Source organism: Mustela erminea, chromosome 20 (genome assembly GCF_009829155.1).
Source record: "Mustela erminea isolate mMusErm1 chromosome 20, mMusErm1.Pri, whole genome shotgun sequence".
Taxonomy (NCBI): Eukaryota; Metazoa; Chordata; class Mammalia; order Carnivora; family Mustelidae; genus Mustela; species Mustela erminea.
Genome location: NC_045633.1, coordinates 28427780 through 28452286, shown reverse-complemented (window position 1 = coordinate 28452286; position 24507 = coordinate 28427780). Strand labels below are relative to the sequence as shown.

At 58.0% G+C, this 24507-nt stretch overlaps 1 protein-coding gene and 1 long non-coding RNA gene across 4 annotated transcripts in view; one reads left to right on the top strand and one right to left on the bottom strand.

Annotated features, from left to right (window-relative positions):
• Positions 1-22404, top strand: part of FBXL18 (F-box and leucine rich repeat protein 18) — a 44577-nt gene extending 22173 nt beyond the window's left edge. The window contains exon 5 of one of the 3 annotated variants that reach the window (XM_032327334.1): positions 20460-22404. In XM_032327334.1, the coding sequence (XP_032183225.1) occupies positions 20460-20589 (130 nt within the window). In that variant the 3' untranslated portion in view covers positions 20590-22404. Of the gene's footprint in view, positions 1-902; positions 922-15069; positions 17594-20459 lie in introns of those variants that run through there. The other 2 variants (XM_032327333.1, XM_032327335.1) reach the window with 2 other exon arrangements.
• Positions 22388-24085, bottom strand: LOC116580712. Its single transcript, XR_004281757.1, has 3 exons — positions 24040-24085; positions 23678-23810; positions 22388-23030 (listed from the first exon to the last, which is right to left on the bottom strand). It is a non-coding gene; the product is annotated as an uncharacterized LOC116580712 (long non-coding RNA).
• Between the last annotated feature and the right edge of the window lie 422 nt (positions 24086-24507).

Below are 24507 nucleotides of genomic sequence, written 5' to 3'. Positions count from 1 at the left end.
AGGCAGAGAGGCAGGCAGAGGGAAAGGGGGAAGCAGGCTCCCCGCTGAGCAGAGAGCCTGATGCGGCGCTGGATCCCAGGACCCTGAGACCATGACCTGAGCCGAAGGCAGAGGCTTGAACCCACTGAGCCACCCAGGCGCCCCCATTTTTCCCTTTCTAACTAATAGTCACCTTGTGGGAAGAAACTTTGAGAGTCTGCAAATACCCTGCTTTCTGTCAGAGTTTTGTCCACTGATTTTATGTCCATTGATGGAGCTTGCCAGTGACCGTTGTTACTTTGATATTTGGCTAATGACGATTTTCTGTTTCCTTTGTTCCTCCTAGATTTGTTCTGGGAACTGTGCTGTGAGAAGGAATCAGTCCCTTCTCCACATTTCCTTACTTAATATTTCTTGGTACCAGAATAGACTCATGGATATTTATCTTATTCAGTGGGTTTTCATCACCATCCCACTGTTCATGTGGCTGCACAGATTGTTCCAGATTTGGCCACGGGGGTGTTCTTTCAGACGGGGTCCTGTGCCCTTGGAACATGCCCCTTCCTTTTCTGAGCACTTCCTTCCTTTCTGGCACTACCAGACATTGCAGCCCCAGCCCTGGAAGCAACCATTTCTCCATGGAGCCTGGCTCCCTTTGTTGGAGGGCAGAATTAGAAACCAAGGTTGGCTCGTGTATGTGCTCACTGCTGCTGGGGTGTCATCGCCTCCGGGCCCCCTTGTGGACAGAATGGGAATTTCACCTACGTCTTTTCTTAGAGGCACGTGTGCGCACGCGCACACACACCCACCCTCTGTATTTGCATCGACATTAAAAGCGAGTTCATACTGACACTTTGTATCCCAGGGTTCCTGCAGAACCCCCTCCTCCTGACACATTACTACCCCACCCCCACCCCCAGTAGGTAAACAGCCCAGCTCTCACCACCCGCAGCGTGTTTGCGGTTCGCTCTGTCCTACTGCGCAGGGAAGGCAGTTTTGGAAACAGCAGCTCACTGCCTGGAGGCTCGTGTGTGTTCCCGCTCTCATCTGATCCTCGTGGTCCCCTGCCTTCCGGAGTTACTCAGGATCATTTTTTGCTTCCGGCCTCCTTCAGTGTGGTCCTGTCGCTCATTTGTAACGCAGTCGGTTTTCTGCATCACTGTGTTATGTCGCATTTGGCATTCACACCGCGTCCTGGTGGACTGTATTTGCCTGGGGTTTTGGTATGTGAGGCCTCGCTGTGGCTTGGAGTGCACGTTCTGTCCCCCTTGGAGAAGTGCCGCCCTGTGTCCTTTCCCTCCACCTCACCGCCAAGCCCCTGCACACAGCTGGTCCTGTCACTGCTCAGTTACTCTTTCCGTATTTTTTTTTACACAAATGAACAGATAGTGTTTTCTCCTATCCCCTTCTTTTTTATATGCGCTTTGCTTTTTCCCTGATGTGTGTGTTGGAATTCAGTCCGTACCATTCACGCTTACTGCCCTGCATTCTTCTTTCATTGCGGTAAGGTATAACCTTACAGTTCTCCCTTGTTACAGTGTGTAATTGTGTTGCCCAGGGGCATCGCGCAGGTGCGCCGTTGTGCAGCCCCCCTCCCCCAAGACTTCATCTTCCCAAACGGAGGCTCTGTCTGCTGAACTCTAACCTCCCGGACCCGGCCTGGACCTGGCTCCCACCCTCCACTTTGTGTCTCTGTGAGTCTCACAACTCCAGGGACCTTGTGGACGTGGAACCTCAGCTCCGGCTTTTTTTTGCCTTCCCTTGCTCGGCAGGGAGCCTGCTTCTCCCTCTGCCTCTGCCTGCCGCTCTGTCTGCCTGTGCTTGCTCGCTCTCTTTCTCTCTCTCTGACAAATAATAAATAAAATCTTAAAAAAAAAAAGAAATTTATTTTAAGAAGCTTAAAAAAATAGAAATAGAAGACGATCGTGTATTGATGGAAGCGTAGCTTCTCTGACTCGCTGAACCTGCCAGCAAGAGTTTGCTTTTCCAATCCCCAAGGGCACGCGAGGGTACGGGGCTTTGTATCTGTGCGTTCGTCACGCCCACAGACGCGTAACGCTGCACGTGGCTGTGTAGCCTGTGCTTTTCCCCCGACGTGGATCTGAGCTTTCTTGTGGCTCTGTACCGGGGCTGCCGAGGGCCGTGTGCGCCGATCCTCCCGGCAGCTTCGTCGCATTTTGTGTGTCCGTGCGCCGACGGGTGTTCCACTTGTGTCCCGTGTTTCCTCTCTCCCCGTGAAGGTCCTTGTGCCTGCTCCCCCACGTGCGCTCTGCGCATGCCTCGAAGGGAGTGCGTTTAAGAAAACGCCAAGATGCTCTCCAAAGCCATTCTCCCAAGCCCTGCTTCCACTCACGGGCTGTGAGAGTCCCGGCCCCATGTCCTTGTTCCATTCCTTGATGTCATTAGACTTTCAGATCTTCCTGGTCTCCTGGGCGAGGACGGCCCTCTTGGTGTCTGTGCTTGGTCTCGGCTGTCCCCAGCGAGCATGGTCTGTTGTGTTTTTCACCAGGCCGTATCCTTGTCTGTGATCCGCTCTGCAGAACCCTTCCTTCTCTGTTGGGTTTCTCCGGGGAGGGGAGGAAGAAAGCTCGGGGCCAGTGAGCCTTGGCTGTGGCTTCGAGTGGGGTGCTGAGTGCTGGGAGTCCGAGCTGCTGCTCCTAGTCAGTGGGCCCACCGTATCAGGGCTCCTGAAGCTACTGCTTTTCTCCTCTTGGTTTTTCCTGCCTGCTGTGTTCACTGTTGTGTCACATTGCCGTCATGAATTCAGCGACCTCCTCCACGGCCCCTGTCCACCCAGAGCTTCCTTTTAAACCTGCCACTTGTCTTTTACCCTCTCCTGAGAACGCAGGGATCAAAGCTGGTTGGTTTGTGTGCAAAATACAGCCACGTGAGCTTTGAGTGATGGCTCTGGGGAGCCTCCCCAGGGACCGCCACGTGTCGTCTGAGTGCTTCGCGGCTCGTGCTGAAAGCTCTGAGAGCTCCTGTAAACCCGGGTCACACTGTGGGCCGAGTTAACTAAACAAGTGGCCAGATACGCATTTGGCCAGGTGAGTATGTCCTGCCCCTCCCGTAGGAAACAGTGATCTTGAGTCAGCCGGAGGTTGGTGGGAAAGCAGTTGAGGGAGGCAGTGTTCACAGGCTCCCCTCCAGTGGAAAACTCTGGATGCCTGTGTGGCCTCTGTGCCTCTCTGCAGTGCCCCACAGGTCCTCTGGGTCCCCACTGGGCTGTGTGACGGCAGGGAGTGTCCACGGGCCGACTCTTGGGATTCCTGAGCTCCTAGCTCCCGCTGGGGAAGTCAGGCGAGGGATGGAACTGAAGTCTCCGATAGTCAGTGTCAGATTCCTCGCCTGTGTCTTGGCTGGACCTGAGACAGCTTCTCAGGCAGGAACCGCCGTGCGCCCCAAGGGGCCGTGGACTGTCTCTGCCCCGAGCATGAGAAGAAATTCCAGATCGGCCATCTCTGTCTTCCTCCTCTGGGTTGAAGTTCTTTGAGGTGCAAAGATTTCCCTTCCTTCCTTCCTTTTTTCTTTCTTTTGTTCTCTTCTTTATCAAAGATCTTCTTTCTTTCTTTTATTTTTTGAAGAGGGAGATATTTTTTAATTTGGGGGATTTTTTATGTATGTAACATAAACTTTCCCATTTTGACCATTTTCAAGTGTAGAAGCATGCCCCACTTTATTATCCTTTACTCACAGATGCTGCGTTTTGTTTTGTTTTGTTTTACACATCGAAGGTTTGTGACACCTCTGCGTTGAAGAAGTGTAGTGTCGTTTCCAACTCCTTTCTTCATTGTGTGTCTCCGTGTCCATTTTGGCAGTTCTCGCGATGTTTCAGACTTTCTCATTGTCGTGTTTGTTACGGTGACTCAGGATCCGTGGTTACAGCTGTGGACGCTCAGGCGAGGGTTAGTGTTGTTCAGCAATAAAGTATTATTTAACTAAGGCATGTAGATTGTAATAATGCTGGACGTCAGCACAGAATAAGCGTAACTGTTCCATGCACCAGGGAACTGAGAGTCAGTCGTGTGGCTCGCTTTGTCTGCTCACTGCAGTGTGGCATCAGGCACGGGGTCCGCAGTATCTCCGAGGCGTCAGTGTTGTGTAGCCGTCAGCTCTGGACTTTCCCATCTTCCCAGACCGGCATTGTCGCCATCCCTCTCCCCTAGCCCCTGTCCCCCTTTAAAGTTGTTGCTAAGTTTTGTTTTGTTTTGTTTTGTTTTTGAAGACTTTGTTTTTCCGTAATCTCTACACCCAGCATGGGGCTCGAACTCACAACCCCAAGATCAAGAGTCGTACCTTCCGCTGCCTGAGCCAACCCGGTGCCCGGATGCTAAGATCTTTTAACTCTGAATTCTTTCTGTCTTTGTACTTGGTTCAGACGTGGAAGCAGCAGTTACTAGGACAGTCGTGGGTGAAGACCGTGGATTTGAAATACTTCCTGCTCCTCGTGGGGCAGCGATCCCCCTCCTGCCCTCCGCTGGGGGCCTCCCTTGCCTGCAGTTCCCCGCAGAGCAGGGCTCGCTGGTCCCCTAGTGAGTGTGGCATTCCTGCAGGTGGAGCTGGAACGCGGGGGAGCTTAGAATGTGAAGGAGTCCAGGGAATGCTTCGTGGAGAGACCTGAACAATTTGGGCAGTGGCCATTTCGAGACCTCTTGTGAGGAAACGCCGCTGGCTGCGGGAGTGTGGTGCTCCCAGGAGCTGACTGCTGGTGCCTTGTTTCAGCGACGGCCAAGAGGGTCACTGCTTCCTCCCCTGCTTTTATATAAGTCCCACGGGGCAGGGGAGGAGGCCCCGGCTGCTTGCAGAGTTCGGAGAAGAGCCATCAGCCAGGAGGTCTCCCGGATTCTAAGGCTCAGTGGCCTTGCCGGACAGACTTCATGTCAGTCTGTTGTCTTTGTGGTTTGCTGCTGAACTTTTCCAGAGAAGGCTTATTAGCTAAGGTTTTCGCTTCCCTGGTTGTTAAAATCATATGTGTTTATAATTTATAAAAATTCGCAACATGCATCAAGCTACTTATAAGTGAAAGGTCCCCACGGTTCCACTCAGCAGAGTCACAGCTGGAGGACCTGGGATGCAGTTAGCATGTGGTTTTATACTCTGATTTTTTTTTTTAAGATTTAATTATTTATTTGAGAGAGAGAGAGAGAGAGCGAGCAGGAGAGAGAAAGTGACAGAGAGCACAAGCAAGGGAAGTGGCAGAGGGAGAAGAAGAAGCAGACTCCCCTGGAGCAGGGAACCCTACATGGGGCTCGATCCCAGGACCCCGAGATCATGACCGGAGCTGAAGGCAGCCGCTCAACCAACTGAGCCACCCAGGTGCCCCCTCTGATTTTTTTTTTTTTAAAAGATTTTATTTTTGAGTAGTCTCTACACCCAGCGTGGGGCTTGAACTCACAACCACAGGGTCGGGAGTTGTGTGCTCTACCGACTGAGCCAGCCGTACGCCTCTACCCTGATTTTTTTTTTTTTAGATTTTATTTATTTATTTATTTGACAGAGAGAGAGAGAGAGAGAGATCACAAGTAGGCAGAGAGGCAGGCAGACAGAGAGGGGGATGCAGGCTCCCTGCTGAGCAGAGAGCTTGATGCGGGGCTTGATCCCAGGACCCTGAGATCATGACCTGACCGGAAGGCAGAGGCTTAACCTACTCAGCCACTCAGGCGCCCCTCCTACCCTGATATTTAAAAAACTTTGACATACTGTGCATGGTTTTTGTGTCGATAAGTCTGCAAATGATTATTTTAAATTTTGTTTCGTATCTGTTACATGGGTGTCATCATGGTTTCTGCTCTGGCCGTCATAGCTAACTGTGTGTATCATGGACTTCCCTTCACTTTTCAACTTGAGTTTTCTGGCTCTGGAGCCTGGGGAGAGGCCCCGGCGGTGGGCAGGTCATGCTTACCATCGTGTCTGGACACTTCAGCATCCTCGTGGGGTAAAATGGAGCTGATGCCTGCTGGCACTTCGTTTTCAGAGGGCTGAGTGGGACGCCAGCTGTCCTACGCCCAGGCTTGAGGGCTTTGGGACGGACCGTCGCTGTCCAGACAGCGGGCTGCGGGGCAGTTCCTCTCCCCAGCCCCCTGTTCTCTGCTCACTGGGGTGGTGGTTGGCGTAGGAGGAGGCCAAGGCTGGTTTTCTCAGGTGCGGTGATGAAGACGTTGGGCCAGGTCTGCCCTTTTAGCCTCTGGGAAGAGTCGTTGGTACTCTGTCCCTCTCATTGACTCGCAGTAGGTCCCCACACTCGGGGGCTCCAGCTTTGGGGAGGTGACACCTCCCTGCTAGACGTGTTCTGCCCAGAAGGGCTTGGACTGGCCCGTCGGCTCCCTCCTGTTGCCGAGAGCCAGCGGCCCTGCTGCTTCTCATGCCTGAAGGGTAGTTTCCTGCAGACATGGGAACCAGCTTTGGGTTTTCTCACTGTGTACACATGAGCCTTCTCAGAAACAGAGGACATCTGAGGTCACCACACAGTTCAGAGATTGTGCTGTGTCCGTATAGGCATCACCAGCTGAGGAAGCTGCTTTGGCATTCTGACCCTCCGCGCCCTTCTCAACACAGCGCTCCGGCCAGCTGATGAGACTTGGCACTGAGATGCTGGTCCCTGCTCTGAGTTTCTCTTTCTCACTCTTGGTTCTGTTCCCAAGGTGCCCGTCTGCCCACCTTGTCTGCCTGTAGCCTGCTGGCATCCTCCCGGCCCATCCTGGTGGCCTGCTCAGTGCAGCCCTCGCTGGCCTGAGAGCTTCCCACTCCGGCCTCTCAGACTGCACCCACCTGCCCCCTTCTTAGGATGTGTAGCACACCCTGTTACGTGCTTGGCAGCCCGTCAGCCGATGAGGTTTGAGGACTGGGGTGTGAGAGCTCTGTCTTCCCAGTGTGTCTGTGCTCTGAGCACAAGCCAGGTTCAGGGTTGGGCTTGCCGGCGGCCTGGTACCTGAGACCAGACCCAGAGTCGGCCTTGGTTCGGTGGACTTCCTGCACCAGTCCCTCTGTCCCTGTGTTCCAGCACGTGGCACAGGCCCCGGCTGTGGTGGGGCCCGCTGAATGCCTGGTGCTGGCTGTAGGGCATGAAGGGTGTACTCTGGCCTGCTGTGACGAGAACCCTGTGTGTGGCTGCCCTTGTGTGCTCCTCCAGCAGACCTCTTGGAGCCTCTGCTCTGGGTCCCTGCCTTGACGCTGGGGGCTGTGCGAGCACCATATTCGCATGCCAGCACGCTTGTTACTCCTCTGTGGAATCGCTGTGAGATACATAGCCCCAGTGTATAGAGAGGGAAACCAGGGCTCTGGGACATGCAGCTGAGGAGTGCAGCCTGGAACCCAGCATGGGCAGGATGGGAGGCTGTGTCCAGAGGGAAGACGGGCACCCGCCCCCTCCAGGGGGCTGTGCCAGATGCCGTGTGGGGCTCTCCAGAGCCATGTGGGCATCTCACCCAGGGCCCTCAAATCCTGAGGGAGGCTCATGGGGCTGAAGAAACTTCCAGGCTTGTCAGGACTGCATCCAGATCAGGTTTCCCCTCCAGCTGTGCTGCTGGGAGTAGGGCTGAGATGCACCCGGGTGGAGAGGCACTGGCGCTGTTTGTGCAGATATCCTCCTGGTGGCCTGTGCTGTCCACCACTGTCTGGGGCGCAGCCGCGGCTGTGGGTCTGGGCCATCCAGCACGCCATGCAGAGGTCTTTCCTAGCTGCGAAGCAGCACCGGGTGGCTCCAGGCAGCTTGGGGCCCCAGGTGGGGGACCTGCTGGCCTTCCAACCAAGTGTTGGTGCCGAGCAGGGGCCCTGGGTGCTTTTCTGGGAGGTGCCCAGCAGGTGGCGCCGCGGCCCCCAGGAAACAGCGAGTCCCTGCACGGAGCGCCGGTTTCTCTCCTGTAGGCCCGCATTCCGCGGAGGGCAGAGCTTGCAAAGGGAAAGGCGGGAATCTCTTCTCACTTCTCTGAGACCTCTTTTCTTATCTCCTTCCCGGCCTCCGGCTCAGAAAATTACTGAGTGAGAGAAGCGCCTAGCCCCAGGCTGTTGTGCTGCTCCCCCTCCGCCCCGCCCGGCCCCGGAGTGTGGAGATGTGGTTTATCCCTGGCAGTGACTCAGCTGCAGGGCTGCTGTGACGTCGGCAGTGCATGTCCCTCTCTGCAGGGCCAGCATCTTCCTGTGGCCTCACGTGTCTGATCTACAAGTGGCTTTGTGGTAGGTGGTGCTGTGGTGCCCCTGTGGGTCAGCACCAAGGCCAGCAGCTCTGGCCCTGCCAGGACTTGGGTTCCCTGCCCAGCCCAGCCTCTCAGGAAGTGGCTGGCCTTAGTCCGGCTGCCTCAGTTTCCTCAGTGGGGAGGGGAGCTGGTGGTGGCATCCTGACAGGCATTTGTGCTCTTCTTTTCTGTTCTTTGCTCTTTCAAGTTTGAAATGTTTAACCTTTGGGCTTTTCTCTGACCTCTGTGGCCTCGCCTGTGCTAGGTTTGGAGGGGTCCTTCCAGTGTTCCTGTTGTCAGGTTCCTGTTGGGTCTAGAGCTGGGACAGTGCCATGGGGCAGTGACACCTGTGGCTTTGGAAGCTCTCAGGGCCCCTCGGGGGAGCAAGACGAAGCTTTCCACCTGCCGCCCTCCTCCCACCCCCACCGTGAAAACACCTCAAGTTCATTGGGTCAGATGTTTGCCCCCACTTCCCTCCTGGCCTCGGACACCCTGCCCAGAGCCAGCTTCTGTCTGTTCCATTTGCTGTCCGTCTAGAAACGGAGACTCGTCTGTACTTGCTGAGTGAGTGCCGCACAGCCGCCCCGCCAGGCCGCCCTCCATCTGGGCCCTAGTCAGACTCAGTACGGCCAGTGTCCAGGGTGGGAGCTGGGCCATATGGCCCTCTGCAGCGGGACTGCCCTTTGCTGCTTCCTGTGTGAGCTGTGCACTGAGCCACACCTCTGCTGTCCACGTTCCCTGGCCTGGCACTGGGTGGGGAGGGCCCTTCCCAGGGGCTTTCTACCTCTCTGATTTTCTCTGATGTTGTCCTTCCTGGAAGCCGCCTGCAAGGCCTTGTGGCTCCCGGGGCTTGGGCGAGGGCAGTGTCCGTGCTCCAGTCTTCGTGGTGTTCTACGCAGAGTGACAGCAACTTGCTATGGTCTGTGTGGTCTCCTGCTGAGGTCAGCCCCACCTTCTCCCTCAGATCTCAGGAGCGGGGCTCACGCCATGGCCTCTGCTCCTGCTGGCTCTGTGACTTTGAGCCGGTCAGTTCCTGAGCCAACTCTCCTGTCGGAAGTCGCAGCCACAGTCCCTGTCCCTCGTGCTGCCTAACCTGGCAATGGCGTTACCGGGCACTCTGCGCGCCCTGGTGCCTGCTACTTGGTGGTGGCAGGGCCTTCTTCTGTAGATCAGACTGCCTGGCCACATGAGGATCACAGACTGCTGCAGTCACCCTGCAAGGTCATGGCCCTCTGCTGCTCCTGGGATATCCCGTGGCGCCGCGTGAGAATGGCAGGGGCGCTCGGGGAGCAGGCTGGGGGGCGGAAGAGACTTGTGCCCTGACGCACTCCCTGAATGTTGCTGGAATTGGCTGCAGTGAGGACAGGCCGGTCCTGAACTTGGCCGAGGGCTTTCCAGAAGGTGCTGGCCCTTCTAGTGCTAGTGACCACAAGGGCCGTGTCCATTCCTGGCCCTTCCACACCATATGTGTTTCCTTGTCACTGACCTCTCTCGCTGACCCCCCTGAGGGGGCCCCGCTCAGAGCCCTATAGCCTCCTTTTCCAGGAACGTAAGGAACCCCGTCCCTGAGTGGGAACAGGCGCGACTCGGGTCGGACAGGCCAGACATTCCGTGCCAGTCAGAGTCAGGTCTCTGCCTCTGAGGCCCTGTGGAAATTCCTTCCCCTAGGCGTCCCCGAGTGTGTGTCTCAGCATGGACTCGTGCTGGCGAGGAATGTGGTCCCGGGAGGCAGGCAGACGGTTTGCTGCAAGTCCCGAGCTGCCCGAGCCCCGCGCACGGCTCCTTGGCCCTGGCCCACTGCCCTGCTCCCTGCTGGCCAGCACCCGGGTTGAGCCCCTGGGCCTGGGCCGCGACGCGGCTCTGGGCCTCCCTCTCCCATGTGCCGCTTCCTGGCCCGAAAATGCGCACAGCTCCGTCTGTGTGTGTGTTCTGTAAGCATGTTTAGAAACGAGTAAAGTTTACAGATGGAGCGATTAATTGTTTAAGTCTGGGGAACCCTGGGAGCTCTAGAATGGAAAGTGGATTTTAAAATACAGAATTAGCGCAGTTTTATGGCTTTAATTGCTGTTATAGGGGCAGTTGAGCTCCATTGTGAATTGCATCGGCTCGCCTCGTTTTTGTGGCGGGTTTCTGGGAACATTTCGGCATTCCTACCTGGAATGCCGAGCCGCATGTGACCTGGACAAGGACCAGGCCAACTGGGTTTTGCTTCTGCAGGTTCTGGATGTGTGTGTGTGGGAGGGGGACCCTCGGCCTCGCCTCAGAGCTTGGAGGCTCGCGAGTTCTGGCTCTGTTTATGTGGGAGGCCCACAGGGCTGGATCTGGGGGTGGACAGGCCTTGGGCCGGGTGCTGTAGGAGCCACAGCAGCCACCAGCCAGTGTGGGTGGCGAGAACCTGAGGAGCCAGACTGTAGCCCCTGGCTGCTCGTTGGTGATTAAATCTGGGGTCCAGACTTTCCAGGCCACCCGAGTGGCGGGATGGGGTCCAGTACCCCGCGGTGGGCTGTGACTACGTGGGCTAGTGGGCCGGGAAACCTTTCCCACGGCAAGCAGTCCTCCTCGGGTCCTCTGTGGCCGGGAGGGCAGGATAGGTGGGCAGAAACAGGGGTCTGGGGTGATTCCAGGCCACTCCGAGGCGGGCTCTGGGCATCCGCAGGATCATCGGGGAGCTCGGAAGGTGCTCCCCGCACTCCTCCCTGGCGCAGCGTCTGGGTTGTGTGCTCTTTGACAGATGTCCCCTCATCACCTCCAGGTGCTTTTCTTCCCAGCCACCGTCTGCGTTTCTGCTCGAAGGCCATCGTCACGGCCTGAGTGGCTCTTCGCCCTGGTCTTACTGCTTTGGCTTTTCTGTAAGACCTTTATCTGGGGGGGAAGAGGCCGTCGGCTTCCGTGTTGTTTCTCGTTTCTCTGGCAAAGAAGCACACCCAGCAGGTGTTTCGTAGCTGATTGAACCGGTTCTGCCTCTGGCCCGCTTCCCGGCCTGCCCCTCTAAGACCCCTTTCTAGTTCCGTGACATCTGCAGGCCTTGAAGTCCTGGGGTCCCACCCTCGCTGTGGAGTCGGGCCCAGACTGGTTCTGGCATGGTGACCAGAGGACATGCCTTTACTGAGCCCCTGTGTCGTCCGCTCGTGGTGGTGATGTGCATGGCGCTCAGGCTGCTTCTGTCGGCGTCTCTGAAAGGGCCACAGCCAGCTGCAAGTTGCACTTGCGAGATGAAGGTGCCCTAGGAGATCTTGGGGGGTCTTTTCCCAGCCATGCTCCATCTTGATGGCTCTGGAACTGTGTTCTCTTGACCCTGTTAGGGTGGGTAGGTCAGGTGGCTCCTCACTGTGGCCCATAAGAGGTGTCTGAGTTTGTCAAAGGCTTGTCTTTGGAGGTATTAATGTGTTCATATGTTTTGACCCAGTAACCCTATTTCTGGGATTTATTCTGAGGATACAGTTCAAGATGCAGAAATAATTATGCTCCCTTACATGATGCTTATCAGTATAATAGTGGAGAGAAGCCTCCATGTGTGTCCACAGGGGAGAGTGCCTGAGTGGGAGTGCTGCCCCGAGGGCCGAGCGGGAGGTCCAGGGAAGCCGGTCCAAGGCTAGCCTGGGTTCCCTGTCTCTGTCAGGCCCGGGGAGGGGCGGGGGGGACACGTTCTTTGTTTAACGTAAAGATGTCAAGGACTGGAAGGAGGTGCAACAAACCTGACTCCCATTGTGTCTGTTTCCATCCCTTGCCTAAGCCACGTCCAGAACCAGCGTGTTCTGTACTGCAGGCTAACGTGTGACCGCGGGACGCGGATGATGAGGTGGGCAGAGTAGGCGGCTGGCCCAGCTGTGGCAGGGCAGGGACTCTGTCCCCGGGTGCAGGGGCTCTGCTCTGCGCTCCTGCACACATTTTCTGCCACATTTGCTCTTTTTTCTTTAAAAGATTTTGTCAGAGAGAGAGAGCGTGCATGCACGCATGCAAACACACAAGCAGGCAGAGCAACAGGCAGAGGTGGGGAGAGAGAGGCAGGCTCCTTGCCAAGCAAGGAGCCCGATGCGGGACTTGATCCCAGGACCCTGGCATGATGACCTGAGCCGAAGGCAGCGCCTTAACCGACTGAACTACCCCATGTGCCCCTTGCTCTTTATTTACTTATTTATTTTTTAAAGATTTTGAAAATTTATTTGAGAAAGAGAGTGAGTGAACACAGTGGGAGCTGAGCAGGGAGCCTGGTGCGCCCCGGAGATCATGACTGGAGCCGGAGGCAGACGCTTCACCCACTGAGCCACCCAGGCGCCCGTCATATTTTCTCTTTAAATAAAACAGTAATTTAGAAACCAACAAAATCTCTTTTCTGCTCCCAGGAGCGTTCAGAGGAGGTACTTGGGGTCCTGAGATTTTGGGATAGGTGACGGTGCACGTCAAATGCCCGTGGTAGGTTGGCAACAGCTCAAGGAAAGATTTTTCTCCGATGCGGCTCTTCCCCCTGCAGCCGTTACCAACGGCAGAGCGGAGGCACAGGTTAACTTTACTTAATTGCCGTCCTCAGGCACTCTAGGAAGACAGGCCTTCTGCCCTGTCCGCGGAGATCCCTGGGGGACCTGCTTCTTGTGGGGTCTCCTCCCTGCCTCTGCGGTCACCTCTCGCTGCCTCTGGTGGGAGCCTGGCTGCCGAGCTCGCAGGTGCTGGGTTTTGGAAGGAGCAAGCAGGCCCCTGTGCGTGGGGCTCGCCTGCTCATCGGTGAGGTCCATGGCTGGCAGTTCCAGGAAGGCCGGCGTGCCTGCCCAGTGCTCTGCCCGACGCATGTCCTACGCCTGCATTGCTGCCCAGGACAGCAAGAGGTGTAAAAGCCTGCAAAGCATGACGGGAGACCTCCTCGGGGTGTCTCAGGCTGGGGCCTTGGGGGTGAGCCCGTGAACCTCCTACACCTGGCTCTTGTCCTCCGAACTGGCCGCAACCTTTGAGTGTTTACCTTAGCAGTGCCGTTGGCCTTGGTCAGGGGAGAGTTCCTGAGAGATGACCCGTCCTGCTGCCAGTCACGAGCTTGCAATGGCTTTTAAACATGGGTAGCTGTAAGTTTTATTTCATTGGGGCTGTTTACTTGAATCTCAAACTATATCCGAGTCATGCAGAAGCACACTGTAGCACGTTCTAAGTTAGGAGGCAGGATACACCTGCTGCCCGCCCCGCCAAGAGCTCGCCTCTACCCGCCGGGCCTCTTCCCTCCCCCAGGGAGCCCCAGCCCTGCAGTTGGATGCGAATGAGAGCCATCTTCCCACTTGTCACCGCTTCTCCCTCTGCTCCTGGCGAGGCCCACCTAGCTGTGTGATGTCTCCGGTGATGGTGCTGGCCGTCGGGCTGTGGGTGCCTTGAGGCCGTAGCCGAGAGGGCACAGGCTCCTGGAAGCCCAGGGAGGTATTTTGCAAAGAAAACGGCTGTGAGTGTGCTCTGGGAGCTCAGTCCGGTTCAGATGTGTCCAGGTGTGAACCGACAGCAAGCAGGAGGTGGGGTTGGACTGTGGTGGGGACACCTGCACTCATTGCCCCGCGGGACCTTGTGCGCGGTCCGGAGCGCTGTTGGCCTGGCCCCTCCGCCACCTGGAGCCGCCTGGGGCTGCGCGCAGGGAGCCGAGGCAGGCGGCGCAGCCTGCGTTCCTGGCTTCGGGTGAGAAATCAGTTCCCCTTTAGCATCTTGACAGCAGCTTGTGAGGAGCCTGGGGTGGCGCTCGCCTCTGGAAGGGCGGGCAGCAGAGGAGTCTGCACGCACGTCCCACATCCGAGAATATTTGGTTTCAAGTGAATCACACAGCGGGTGTGCAGGCAAGGACTTGCCTGTGAGGTTCCTGGTCATAGACGCTGCTGCCCGCGAGCAGAGCACTGAGCTCAGAACTGGGAGGTATTTCCTTGGCGCCTTTATTGCCAAAACATCTAGCTCTGTGAGTACCTTTTTGGCATTAACTCTACAAGTGTCATAAATCCATCTGGGCCTCTGCTGGAGGCCACAGGGTGGGCCGGGGCTGCGGCTTCCTCGTCCCTTCCAGGGGGCATGGGTCTGGAGAGAGCTCGCCTTAGTTTTGGCAAATGCCCAGGTTCCCTATTCTCTGGGCACCTTCCCATCTCTTGTCCTTAGAAACCGTGGGACAGAAGTTACCCCGGGGGCTGGACATCTTCTGTTGCGCTCTGTGGGGACCCGTGTGTCTCCTTCTTCCTGGATCCCCTGCAGCTGGCGCTTCTGTTTCATCTCTTGGCCTCTGCACGGGGTGGGCGGCAACACACTGAGACCTGCCACTGATCACCTGAGGGGCTGTGGTCAGGGCATCCCCTTCCCAGGCTGTCCCTGCAGGGCCCTGGGGAGGTGACTGGAGATGCTCCATGGCCACCGTATGCTTCTGTGCTACATTAGGGGCTGCTCTTCCCCTGTGGGGTGGGAACGGTGGGGAGGTTGGCAGCCACTTGCCACGAGTTGGGATGAAGGCTCGAGGCTCCCAGCAGCACCTGGCAGTTACTGCCTCGCCCGACCTGGGAGTTGGTGCCCCTTGAGGGTGGCCTCTGGCCACGCAGTTTTGGCTGCCTGTCCCCTCCCTCCACCTCTTGAGGGTGTTGTCCTGGCTGCGGGGCCTCAGGTGCCCAGAGGCGTGGCTTTGCATGGCTTGGGTGGCTCCCAGGAGGCCCTGCTGGGCAGGAATGCTGTGGCCTGTTCCGACAGGCTGTTCTCCAGCTCTCTGTCTCCCTGGGCGGGTGGCCTCCCCACGGCTGTCTGCCGATGGCTGCCTGGCCCATGTCCCCGAGAAGCGGCCCCTCCCTGCCTCTCCTGGAGTTTGGTGTGTGGGGCCCGCAGGCCCATTTCTGCCAGGGGGCCAGGCTGGGGCGCCCTTGCCCACTGCGGGCAGCTCCTCTCTCCGCACCGCCAGGGCCCCGCTAACGGCTTGCCTCTGGTTCAGTTTCCAGGCTGAGCGGCCCGCGCTGAATGTCGTCATCTTCCCTCTGCTCCACGAGGGACTGACCAATGTCATCCGGGACGTCCCCATGGTGCACCTGGATGAGATCACCTTATTTAAAAGCAGAGTGGCTGAGGAGCCCCCGAACCTGTGGTGGTGACAGGGACAGCTGGTGCCGGGTGAAGCTGCTTCCGGCAGCCGAGCCTCCCGCCTGCCGCTGTCGCCTCCGCCAGTCTCCTGGGCCTGGAAGCAGGACTGCCCTGACGGGCGTGTGGCCTGGCTACCGCTGCTCACTGCCTGCCTGTGCTGGACTCTGGGGCCCGCTGGGTCCCAAGAGGAAGGATGCCCCTCTGCCCAGCCATCCCGCACACCTGTCGTCTCCCAGGGCCTCCCGAAGCTTCCTCTTGCTTTCTCTCGGCGCTCGGTGAAGCATGGGTCTCATCTGTGAGGAGGATGAGGAGGAAGAGCCGGCTGTCAGGGTGACCTGCGGGGCCCGGCGTGGGTGTTCCTGAACTGAGACTCACAGCCGTCGCGCAGCGCTGACTCCTCAGGGTCCCTGACCGGGTCCCCAGAGCAGCACGGGCCACCAGTGCCGTCCGCCGCCGCTACTCCACCCTCCACAGGGTGTCCTGTGTTTCTGGCTACCTGCATCAGGCTCTGAAGGGGTGGCCTCGTGGGGGTCACTGTGCATGTGGGGGTGGACGCGCTCCCGCGGTGACACAAGGGTACAGCTGGTGATCGCGTGCCCAAGGGGCCCTTCCTTCGGGCCAACTGGGAGCACGACGCAGTGGGAAGCTTCAGATTTGGGGCTCTCCTTCCCGGGAAGACACATTTTAACCCAATTGTGTGTCCACCAGGTTTCCAGCCAGATGGCGTCAGACAAGTTCCGGGCCGCTGGCTGGGCAGGGTCCCTTGTGGGGCTGGGACCGTGGGGCGAGGCCTGGGACAGGCCTGTCGCCCAGCCAGCACGGCACTCAGCTTTAGGACCCGCTCTCCATGAAGATCTGTGTTTCTGGGGAACTACATACCTGGCTTCATTCAAGACACTTGAAATATTAAAACTGAGAAAGGACATTTAAAGCCAGAGTAGTGCTCCAACTATATCATTTTCTAGAGCTTTATTTAGCACTTTAAAAATTTCAGTGCAGCTAATGCAAATTTGGGGCGTGACCTCCCAGTGTCCAAGGCTCTCTCCCTGTGCTGAGCCCGCTGCCTCCTCTACCACACGACTGCCCGGCGCTGGCGGCTCCTCAGCCCGTGGCTTCCGAGGGGCTGCGATTGGGTTCCTTCCACCCCAGGTCCAGGCCTGATCGCTCCTGGAGGCCTGCGGGGGACGCTGGGCCCTGTTTGTGGCTTCCAGCCAGGGGCACGTCAGTCCTGCAGAGGCTGCCTCACCGGGACCCCCAGCCTCCGTCTCCCTCTGGGTTGGGGGTGCAGGGCCCACCACGCTGCTGGTGCCCTTCTTGGCTGCCATCTCCTCTGGGGCCCCCAGCCCGGCCATCTTCCCACTTTGTGTCTGTGGTGACTGTCCCCCTTCCCCTCCATGTAGCGTGTCCTGCAGCTTTCCTACTAAAAGAACAAGTCTGTGGCCCCGGGGCTTTTCACTTGCCTTTCCTTCCCTGGGTTCTTGAGGGACGGACGGATAGTTCAGCAGCCCCAACTCTGCGGGGCTGAGGGGGCCCAGGAAGCCAGACAGAGCTGCAGGAATCAAGCAGTCCCGGGGTCAGGGCTCTGGGAGGAACAGTCTGTCTGGCCGTCCCTGCCCATCCCAGGGGCTCTGCTCTGCCCTCCCGTCCGTCCTCCTGTCTGAGTGGACGGGGGTCTGTGCGGGTGGCATGGGGTGAGTCTCCCCGCTCCTCACCCTGGTTTTCATGCCTTCTCCCTGCCCCAGGCTGTGAGCGGCTCTTCTTTGCAGCCTGAACAGAGGGACTGGACTGCAGGTTGCCCGCAGGTGAAGGCTGACAGATGGGGTGCCCTGGGCCCCAGAGAGACGGGGCTGAGGTTCCTGTAGGGCCCCATGGCTGTAGATGAGGGTGTGAGAATTGGTGGGCGTACCTCCCCTCCCCAGTTTTGGGCCATTTCACGTGGTGCCCAGAAACCCCCGCCCCAGGCAAGGGTGGTCAGGAAGGGGCTGGTATGGGGGCTGACCGCTTCTGACCTCAGAGCAAGCGTGGGGCTGGTGGCAGCCTGACCGGCAGGGCCGAGGTGCGCAGGGCCCTAGGTGGCTCTGGGTGTCCTCCTCTCCTCCAGAGCAGCCCGGGCTCCGGCTGGAGAGTGAGCTTTCCCCCAGGCTGCGATGGTGTGTTCACGCACTCGCCTGGGCAGCCTGTTTGCACGAGCGATCGGGCTTAACCAGCAGCATCACTGATGCCACCAAACAGGGCTGGGAGGGGCCGCTCACCGAGGCTGAGCCGGCGGGGGTGGGGGTGGGGGGCGTTGTGCAGAGCCGCCCCCACACAGCAGACCTTGTATTCTTAGCGTCCCCGTCCCGCTCCTAGAGCAAGAGCTTCCGCCACTCTTGCCCCGAGACGGGACTCGGCAGATGTTAATACTGAGCTGTTTCTCGCTAAGTGCTATTTTGGCAGCGGTGTTAATTGCAATTTATATTCTGCAGCATTTTATGCTGGGAAAAGAACCCACCCTAATGGTCCCCAATTGGCAGAACTGGGCTGTTAAGTGCAGACCATATGCTGCCTGCCGAGAGGGGCCTGGTCAGCACTGCTGGCTGCGTGTGCGCGTTACTTCCACGTGCACACGCGTGTGAGTGTGGTCTGCTTCATGCACATGCACGGTGTACATGCACGTTTCCACACATGATCGTGTGTGTGCGCGTGTGTGTGCGTGTACGAGGGAGAGAGAAGAGCCTGGGGCAGGTGGGCAGGATGAGGAGAGATCAAGGTGTTTATCTCTTTGTTAAGATAGAAGCTGCCTGCTCCCCCAAGGCTGCTCCTCCTGCCTGTGACCTCTCTGCCCTAGACCCCGTGGCTGGTCTTCCCCTGCTCTCCCCGGGTGACCCGGAGTGTTGGCTGCCACGCCTCCTTACAGCCCGGTCAGAGGGGCTGAAGGTGCTCCCCTAGGGATGACCCTGGAGCCTGCAGAGACCAGAGGCCTGCAGCTTCCCTGTCCATGGCTTTTCCTTCTCACGGGCAAGTATGTTTACTTCCCAGCTCAAGGAGGCTGCCTTAGGGACACCTCACTCTGGCATATGCCCAGGAGGCGGATTCTATCCCTGCCTGTCAGCTGTCCTCTGAGCCCCCGTGTCCTACACCAGGCTGGAGGGCACGCAGCTCAGGCCCGCAGCCGGGGCCCAGGATGGGCTCTGGGATGACCCCCCCCGACACACACACACACTTCGGGCAGCTCTGCAAGGCTGGGTATTGGGGGCAAGCTTCTCTTAACTGCCCCTGTGCCAGGACCCACAGCTGCAGGCCACTTGGCTGAGAGGATGAAGCTTGGCAGAGGCCTGGCTGGGAGAGCTGGGCCGGAGGAGCAGGGCCGCAGGAGCCGCCGGACCCGGATGTCTGTTGGCCCTCGAGGGTCTGAAACCAGCCTGTGCCATCCTGGTTGTGCCAGCGGCCCTCCCCGAGTCTGTGCCAAGAAGGCGACCATCCTGCAGCCTGCCCCCCCACCTTGTTAGAAGGGAACCCCGCCGGTGACCCACTTTCATGACCTCTTCCGGGGGCACGGCGGCAGCGGGCAGCCTCCTGCTCCGTCGGGCCCTTCTTGTCTGCTTCTGGAGGGCGTGAGAGTTGCCGAGGCCTCGTGAGGAAGAGTAATAAGGAATGAGAAGCTCGTGGACGAGGATAATGCCACGTGGCTGATGGCAGATTTCAGCGGAGACCCCGGATTGCGGATGGAGACGTGGAAGGGGGCGGTGGTGGACAGTTCCCTTGGCCTTGACCCTGAGCCTCCTCCCCCACACTTCGACGGGGACAGGATTGTGCGGCAGGGGCTTGGGTCCCCTTGCGGTGTTTGTGCTGGGGATGTGGGATTCTCGCCAGGAGTCGAGACAGGCTGGATGGTGTCACCCGAATGTCGAAATTACTTTCTAGAGCTGTTTCAGAAACATGGGGCATCGGGAGGGGAGCTTGCATTCATGTCACGGGGGCTGGGCACCTGCTGCACTCTGCTCCGGGCCAGCCGGCAGGGGAATGGGGGAGACCCAGGGCTGCTTGTGGCCGTGAGGTCCAAGAGCCACGTTCACTGCCTGGGAGAGGCTCAGTTTGCAGCAGAAGCGGCTGCTCGGCTAAAGCTGGCGAGTTGATGGTTTTCTGTGGAGTCTTCACGGTGTGGGCTGGAGGTTCCTCTGCGGTGCTCACCGGAGCAGGCTAGTGGGCGGGCTGCAGGGCGAGGGGCAGGAGGGGCGGCCACGCGACGGCTGTGGTGCAGGGGGTTGTCCGGCCCTGGCCCTGGCCCCCCTCGACCACTGCCTGTCTGTATGTGGCCGACCAGAAGCGGTTGAGCTCAGCATGTTTTTAAGGGGGGGGGGTGTGAGTCAGCCAGGGGGCTCACAGTATGTGGTGACCAGGTGCTAAGTGACCAAATACGTGTCACCTGCCTTTCCACACAGACCATCTTTTCCGTCTGGTGATGCCCACTCCTGAATTTTGTTTTCAAATGACATTTTGAATGGGTATTTTCATGTAAATTTGTGGCATGTGGAAAGTTTCAAATAAAGTGGACTTGATTCAGAAAACCAGCTGGCCTTGCTGTCTTTCCAGAAGGGACACTCCCTGACCTTCCCCTGTGACCCTCTCTAGCCCTGGGGCAGGGGGCAAGGTTGGGGGGCACTCATCGCCCACGGCTGTTCCAACATTGGGGTTACGTTCTTGCAGATGTGAGACCCAGGAGGGGATCTGGAGGCGAACCAGGGAGGAAGGCTGTGGGCTTCTGGAGCACAGTCGCACGGGTGTGCTGCTGCCACCGCTGCCCAGCTCCAGAACGTTCCATCCCTCTACTGAGACGCTGTTCCCATGACACACTGACTCCCACCCCTTCCCCAGCACCTGGCACCACCGTCTCCTCTCTCTGCACCTGATGGCCCCGGGAACCCCAAAGGAGTAGACTGGGCTCTGAGAAGGGACTCTGGCTGCAGCGCGGAGAGGGGAGAAGGTGGCAGCTGAACCAGAGGGAGCGGGGCAGGTGGGCAGGTGTCCAGGCAGGAGCGGGGACAGGAGTCGGGAGGGGCGGGGGCCCCAGGGTGCTGCGGGACAGAGGGACAAGGGCAGGGGCTGTCAGGTGGGCCCAAGAGGGCTCAGCTATCCCTTCTTAGCTCCCCACTGGTCCTCCAGAGGAGAGTCGCCTGAGGCAAATGCCGATTACAGGGGTCAGTGGCCTCCATCCTTCCTGACGGTCCGAACCAGTCGCCCAGCTTGGCAAGCACCTACCCACAGGACTCCCCACGATGGTCTGCTTCTGCCCAGAGCCACTGAGAAGCTGAGGAGACAGAGCCCAAGGGCCAGCAGTGACCTGCTCAGGAGGGACAGGACTGACCCACTGTGCTGCTGGTGCCAGACTGGATAGTGGGAGCACAGGGGCGAGAAGTCCCAGCGGCCCGTGCTTCAGACACCCACTGTGACCTGTGGTCAGGGTGACAGGTAAGTGGTGGGGGGATGCAGCCAGGGCTGGGAAACCACGGGAGAAGGCCACTGCTGCTGTCCTACAAGCCAACCCCTACATCACGGTGTGGACGAGAAAGTGGGAGACGCTCCTGGCTTCCAGGAGGCAGGTGTTTGGACTGGGCACAGCGTGGTGTCTTGCCTCAGCTCCCTGATATCTAGACCTCTTCTGGGGGCTGGAATCTTCTGGAAGTGTCTTCACTCAGGTGACGGTGGTTGGTGCTAGCTCTCCACCAGGACCTCAGCCGGGCCTGCAGCCGGAATGCCTACGTGTGGCCTCTCCCTGTGGTCTGTCCATGTGGCCTAGGTTGGGTCTCTTCAGAGCATGGTGACTGTGTCTCAGGAAAACCCAGGGATACGCCTTAGCCTTAGACGTCCCATAGCGTCACCTCCACACATTGGGTTGATTGAGAAAGTCACAGGTCAGCCACGTTCAAGGGAAGGGGACAGAGGCCTGCTCGACCCCCACTCCCAGCCCCCTGGGGGTCCTGTCGAGGGAGGTCCCACTGTGGAGAGTGCGTGGAATGGGAATTAGCACTGTGGCGTTTTTAGCAAGTGCCTCGCGGTCAGAGAAGAGCCCCTGCACACGGGGAAATGCGAAGGGCCCGGCACTGCGCCGGAAAGACCGGGCCACGCACTTGGCGTTGACTTGGAATTGACTGGGAGGCAGCCTGGACTTTGTCGATAGGCTGAGCCTCCAAGAAAGCCATTCTTTGTGGCGGAGATGACAGCGCAGGGGTCCTGTGTGCGGAGGGTCCGTGTTAGAAGCCCCGACGGCCGGCAGTCGAGGCTGGAGGCGGGGGAGGGAGGGCGCGGATGACAAGCTTGGACTGTCGCCAGGCGCCTTGCATAGGACTTATTTGTCCCCAGCTTACCCCTCCTGGCAGTGGAGGAAAGTGTCGCAGAACCCTGACCTTGCAGAGCTGAGGGCCTCCTGGGAGCTCCTGGGCCGCGCTTGGCCCTGCAGCGGTCGGGTGGTGAGTGAGTGAGCCACCGAGTGTGTCTCCCACTGCAGAGCCCAGGCCAGAGGTCGCTGGTGTCACCGAAGCTACTTTCCCTAGGACCTTTCCTGTCTGGAGCCGTATGAGGTTGCTGGGAGCGACTGCAGCCCCTTGTACCCAGCTTCAGAGACCCTACCCAGCGCCGCACACAGTCCTCAGCGAAGCCCTGAGGACCACCCACCCCAGTGACGAAGGGGATGGGGCCCTGCATGGGGGGGCGCAGCCTGGGAAGCCCCCCGGGCCTGCGGATTCCTGCCCTCCCTCCCCCCACAGCCCCTCCTGCTCCCGCTTCCACACACCCTCATGAGCACAAGCTCAGATTCACACGGACATCCACACACACACACACACACACGAGCACACACTCACTGGCTCGCACGCGACCCCTCGCACGCAGATAATCCCCACATTGTACACATGCATACACACGTGCACACACATTCCTGCACACCTACCCTCGCACACCCGCGTCACGGTGCACGCCCGCACCCGCAGCGGTCACACTCCGCGTGTTCACACCAGCACTCACACCCACCCACCCCGCCACGCTTCACACCCACGCGCTTCCACATTCCCATTCAGGCCCTCACACTACTATTGTGGGCGCGTACCCTCGCACTCACACGCTCGCACGAAGGACTGGGTTACTTTGACACCCCAGTTACTGAATACAACCGGTTCAATGCAAGGTAAACTTTTCTAGTATGTTTATCCCAGAAAGTCGGACGATTTCAGAGAAGTAGGGCAAAGGGGAAAAGCAGTGGCCCACATTCTCGGCAGCCGCCGCGAGCTTCTGTTGATATTTTAGTGAATGTCCTTGGAGTCCCTGTTCCGTGCTTTTAAAAAATGTCCTTTGGCTGCGCTCATCCCACTTGTGAGTGAAAAGCAGGATCCTGACGATAACGCGATCCTGTGTCCTTCCTGGCTCGTCAGGCTAATGATGTGGTTCGCTGTCATGCGGACGCTGGTCCCCCGTCGTTGGACAATTAGGTTGTCTCTAATTAGCCACTCTTCCAGAGAAAGCCGCTCTGATACCCTTGTGCTGGAGCGTTTTTTTCTATATTTAGAATTCTTTCCTTAGGAGAGACTCTCATTAGTGAAATTTCTGGGTCTACGTATGAATTTTTTAAGGCTGAGAGGCGCCTTTAGGGGGCTGTGGAAGTGGAGTGGTATTTTGGGGTGTGGGCTGAGCCTCTTTCTACAGGATGATCTGGCTCGCATGTCAGTCCCTGGCTTCGGAGCTCCGAGGTCACCTCCCAGTTGCGAAGTTCCTTGATTCCAAATGAACTAATTACTCGGGACGTTGATGATTATCAAAGCATGTGAAGTAGCAAATGAAGAGAAACTGAAATGAATTAATGTCAGAGGATGTCAATCCTACCAAAGGGTGATACCCCACGACCCCCCAGGTTTGCTTTTGTGTCTAGGGGAGCCCTAACCTCCAGCTGGGCATTCCCGAATTTGCGGGGTGTGGTGGCAGCCAGAGTCCCAGGAGGGGACGCCCACGTGGGGCTTGGTCTGGGGTCTGGCAGCATCCCGCAGGCCATTTGTGGAGGTAGAATAAGGCCCCCCAAAGGTGTCTATGGCCGAATCCCCAGATCCCATGACCGTGTTAGGGTCCACGGCAAAGCGAAGGTAAGTTTGCCCATCAGCAGGCTTCAGGATGGGGAGACTAGCCCCATGTAATTGCAAGCATCCTAGAAAGCAGAGGACGGAGAGCCTGCAGCATTGCTGGAGGGAGGGACCAGGACCGGAGGAATGCGGTGGCCTTCCTGGTGCCTCCTGTCGCTGGGAAAGCCAAGGAGACGGGATCTTCCCTCGAGCCTCTGGGACGAGCCAGAGCCAGGTCTGGTGAGACCAGGAGTTTGGCCAGTGAGATTCAGGTCACACTCCTGACCTCCAGGACCGTATGAACATTAACTTGTGTCCTTGACCACAGTGTTGGCAGTGGGCAAGGAACTCCCCCCGCCTCTCTCCCCTGCAACCCCTGACCTGTCCTCCCTGCGCACAGAGCAGCTGGCCAAGGCATTTCCACCAAAGGGAAGGATTTCTGGTGACTTTGTTTCTTTCAGTTCTTTTCGGTCCTTTTCCAGATTCTCCACAATGGTCATGGAGGAGCTTAATTCTGAAATGTAAACAAGATAAGACACACACAGGGAAACAAAGTGAACAAAAATAATTTCATGAGAAACATAGTATGGAGCTCTTAACCAGAGCAGCTCCGGTCTCTGTGCCCTGGAAGGAGGGATTAGTCACAGGACACTCATCCCAAAGGCAGGTTGGGGGGGCGCGGTGCCACACAGCTGTGGTAACAAGATCAGGGTAAGTTTGTGCAGAGTAAAACCTGGGCTCACACAGTTACACGCTAGCCTTTGCTGGCGGGGTCTCGGGGGTCGAGGAGGTGGGACCCGTTCATAGAGCCTTGGTGGGTTAAGTCCTTCTAAGGCACCAGCTGGGTTTTCTTCTGTCTCTGTAATCTGACCACTCCTGGGGCCTCCTAGAAGAGGAATCATTCAGTGCAATGGTCTCTTTGTATCCCCTCACCAAATCCACGTGTTGAAATCCCGCCCCCCACTATGATGATATAAAGGAGGTGGAGCCTTTGGGAGGTGATGAGGAACCCTTAGTGCCCTGTTAAAGGGACCCCAGGGTCCCTTCCCCACCAAAGATGGAAGATCGGACTCTGTAAGAGCTTCTCAAAGCCCCTATGAACCTTTAATCCCCCCGCTTTTCCTTTTGGACTGGTCTACTATTTATCTATCTATAATTTTGGTTAGTTTGGTGTTTGCGCCAACTGTGAATTGTTTAAGGTGCTGCACTAC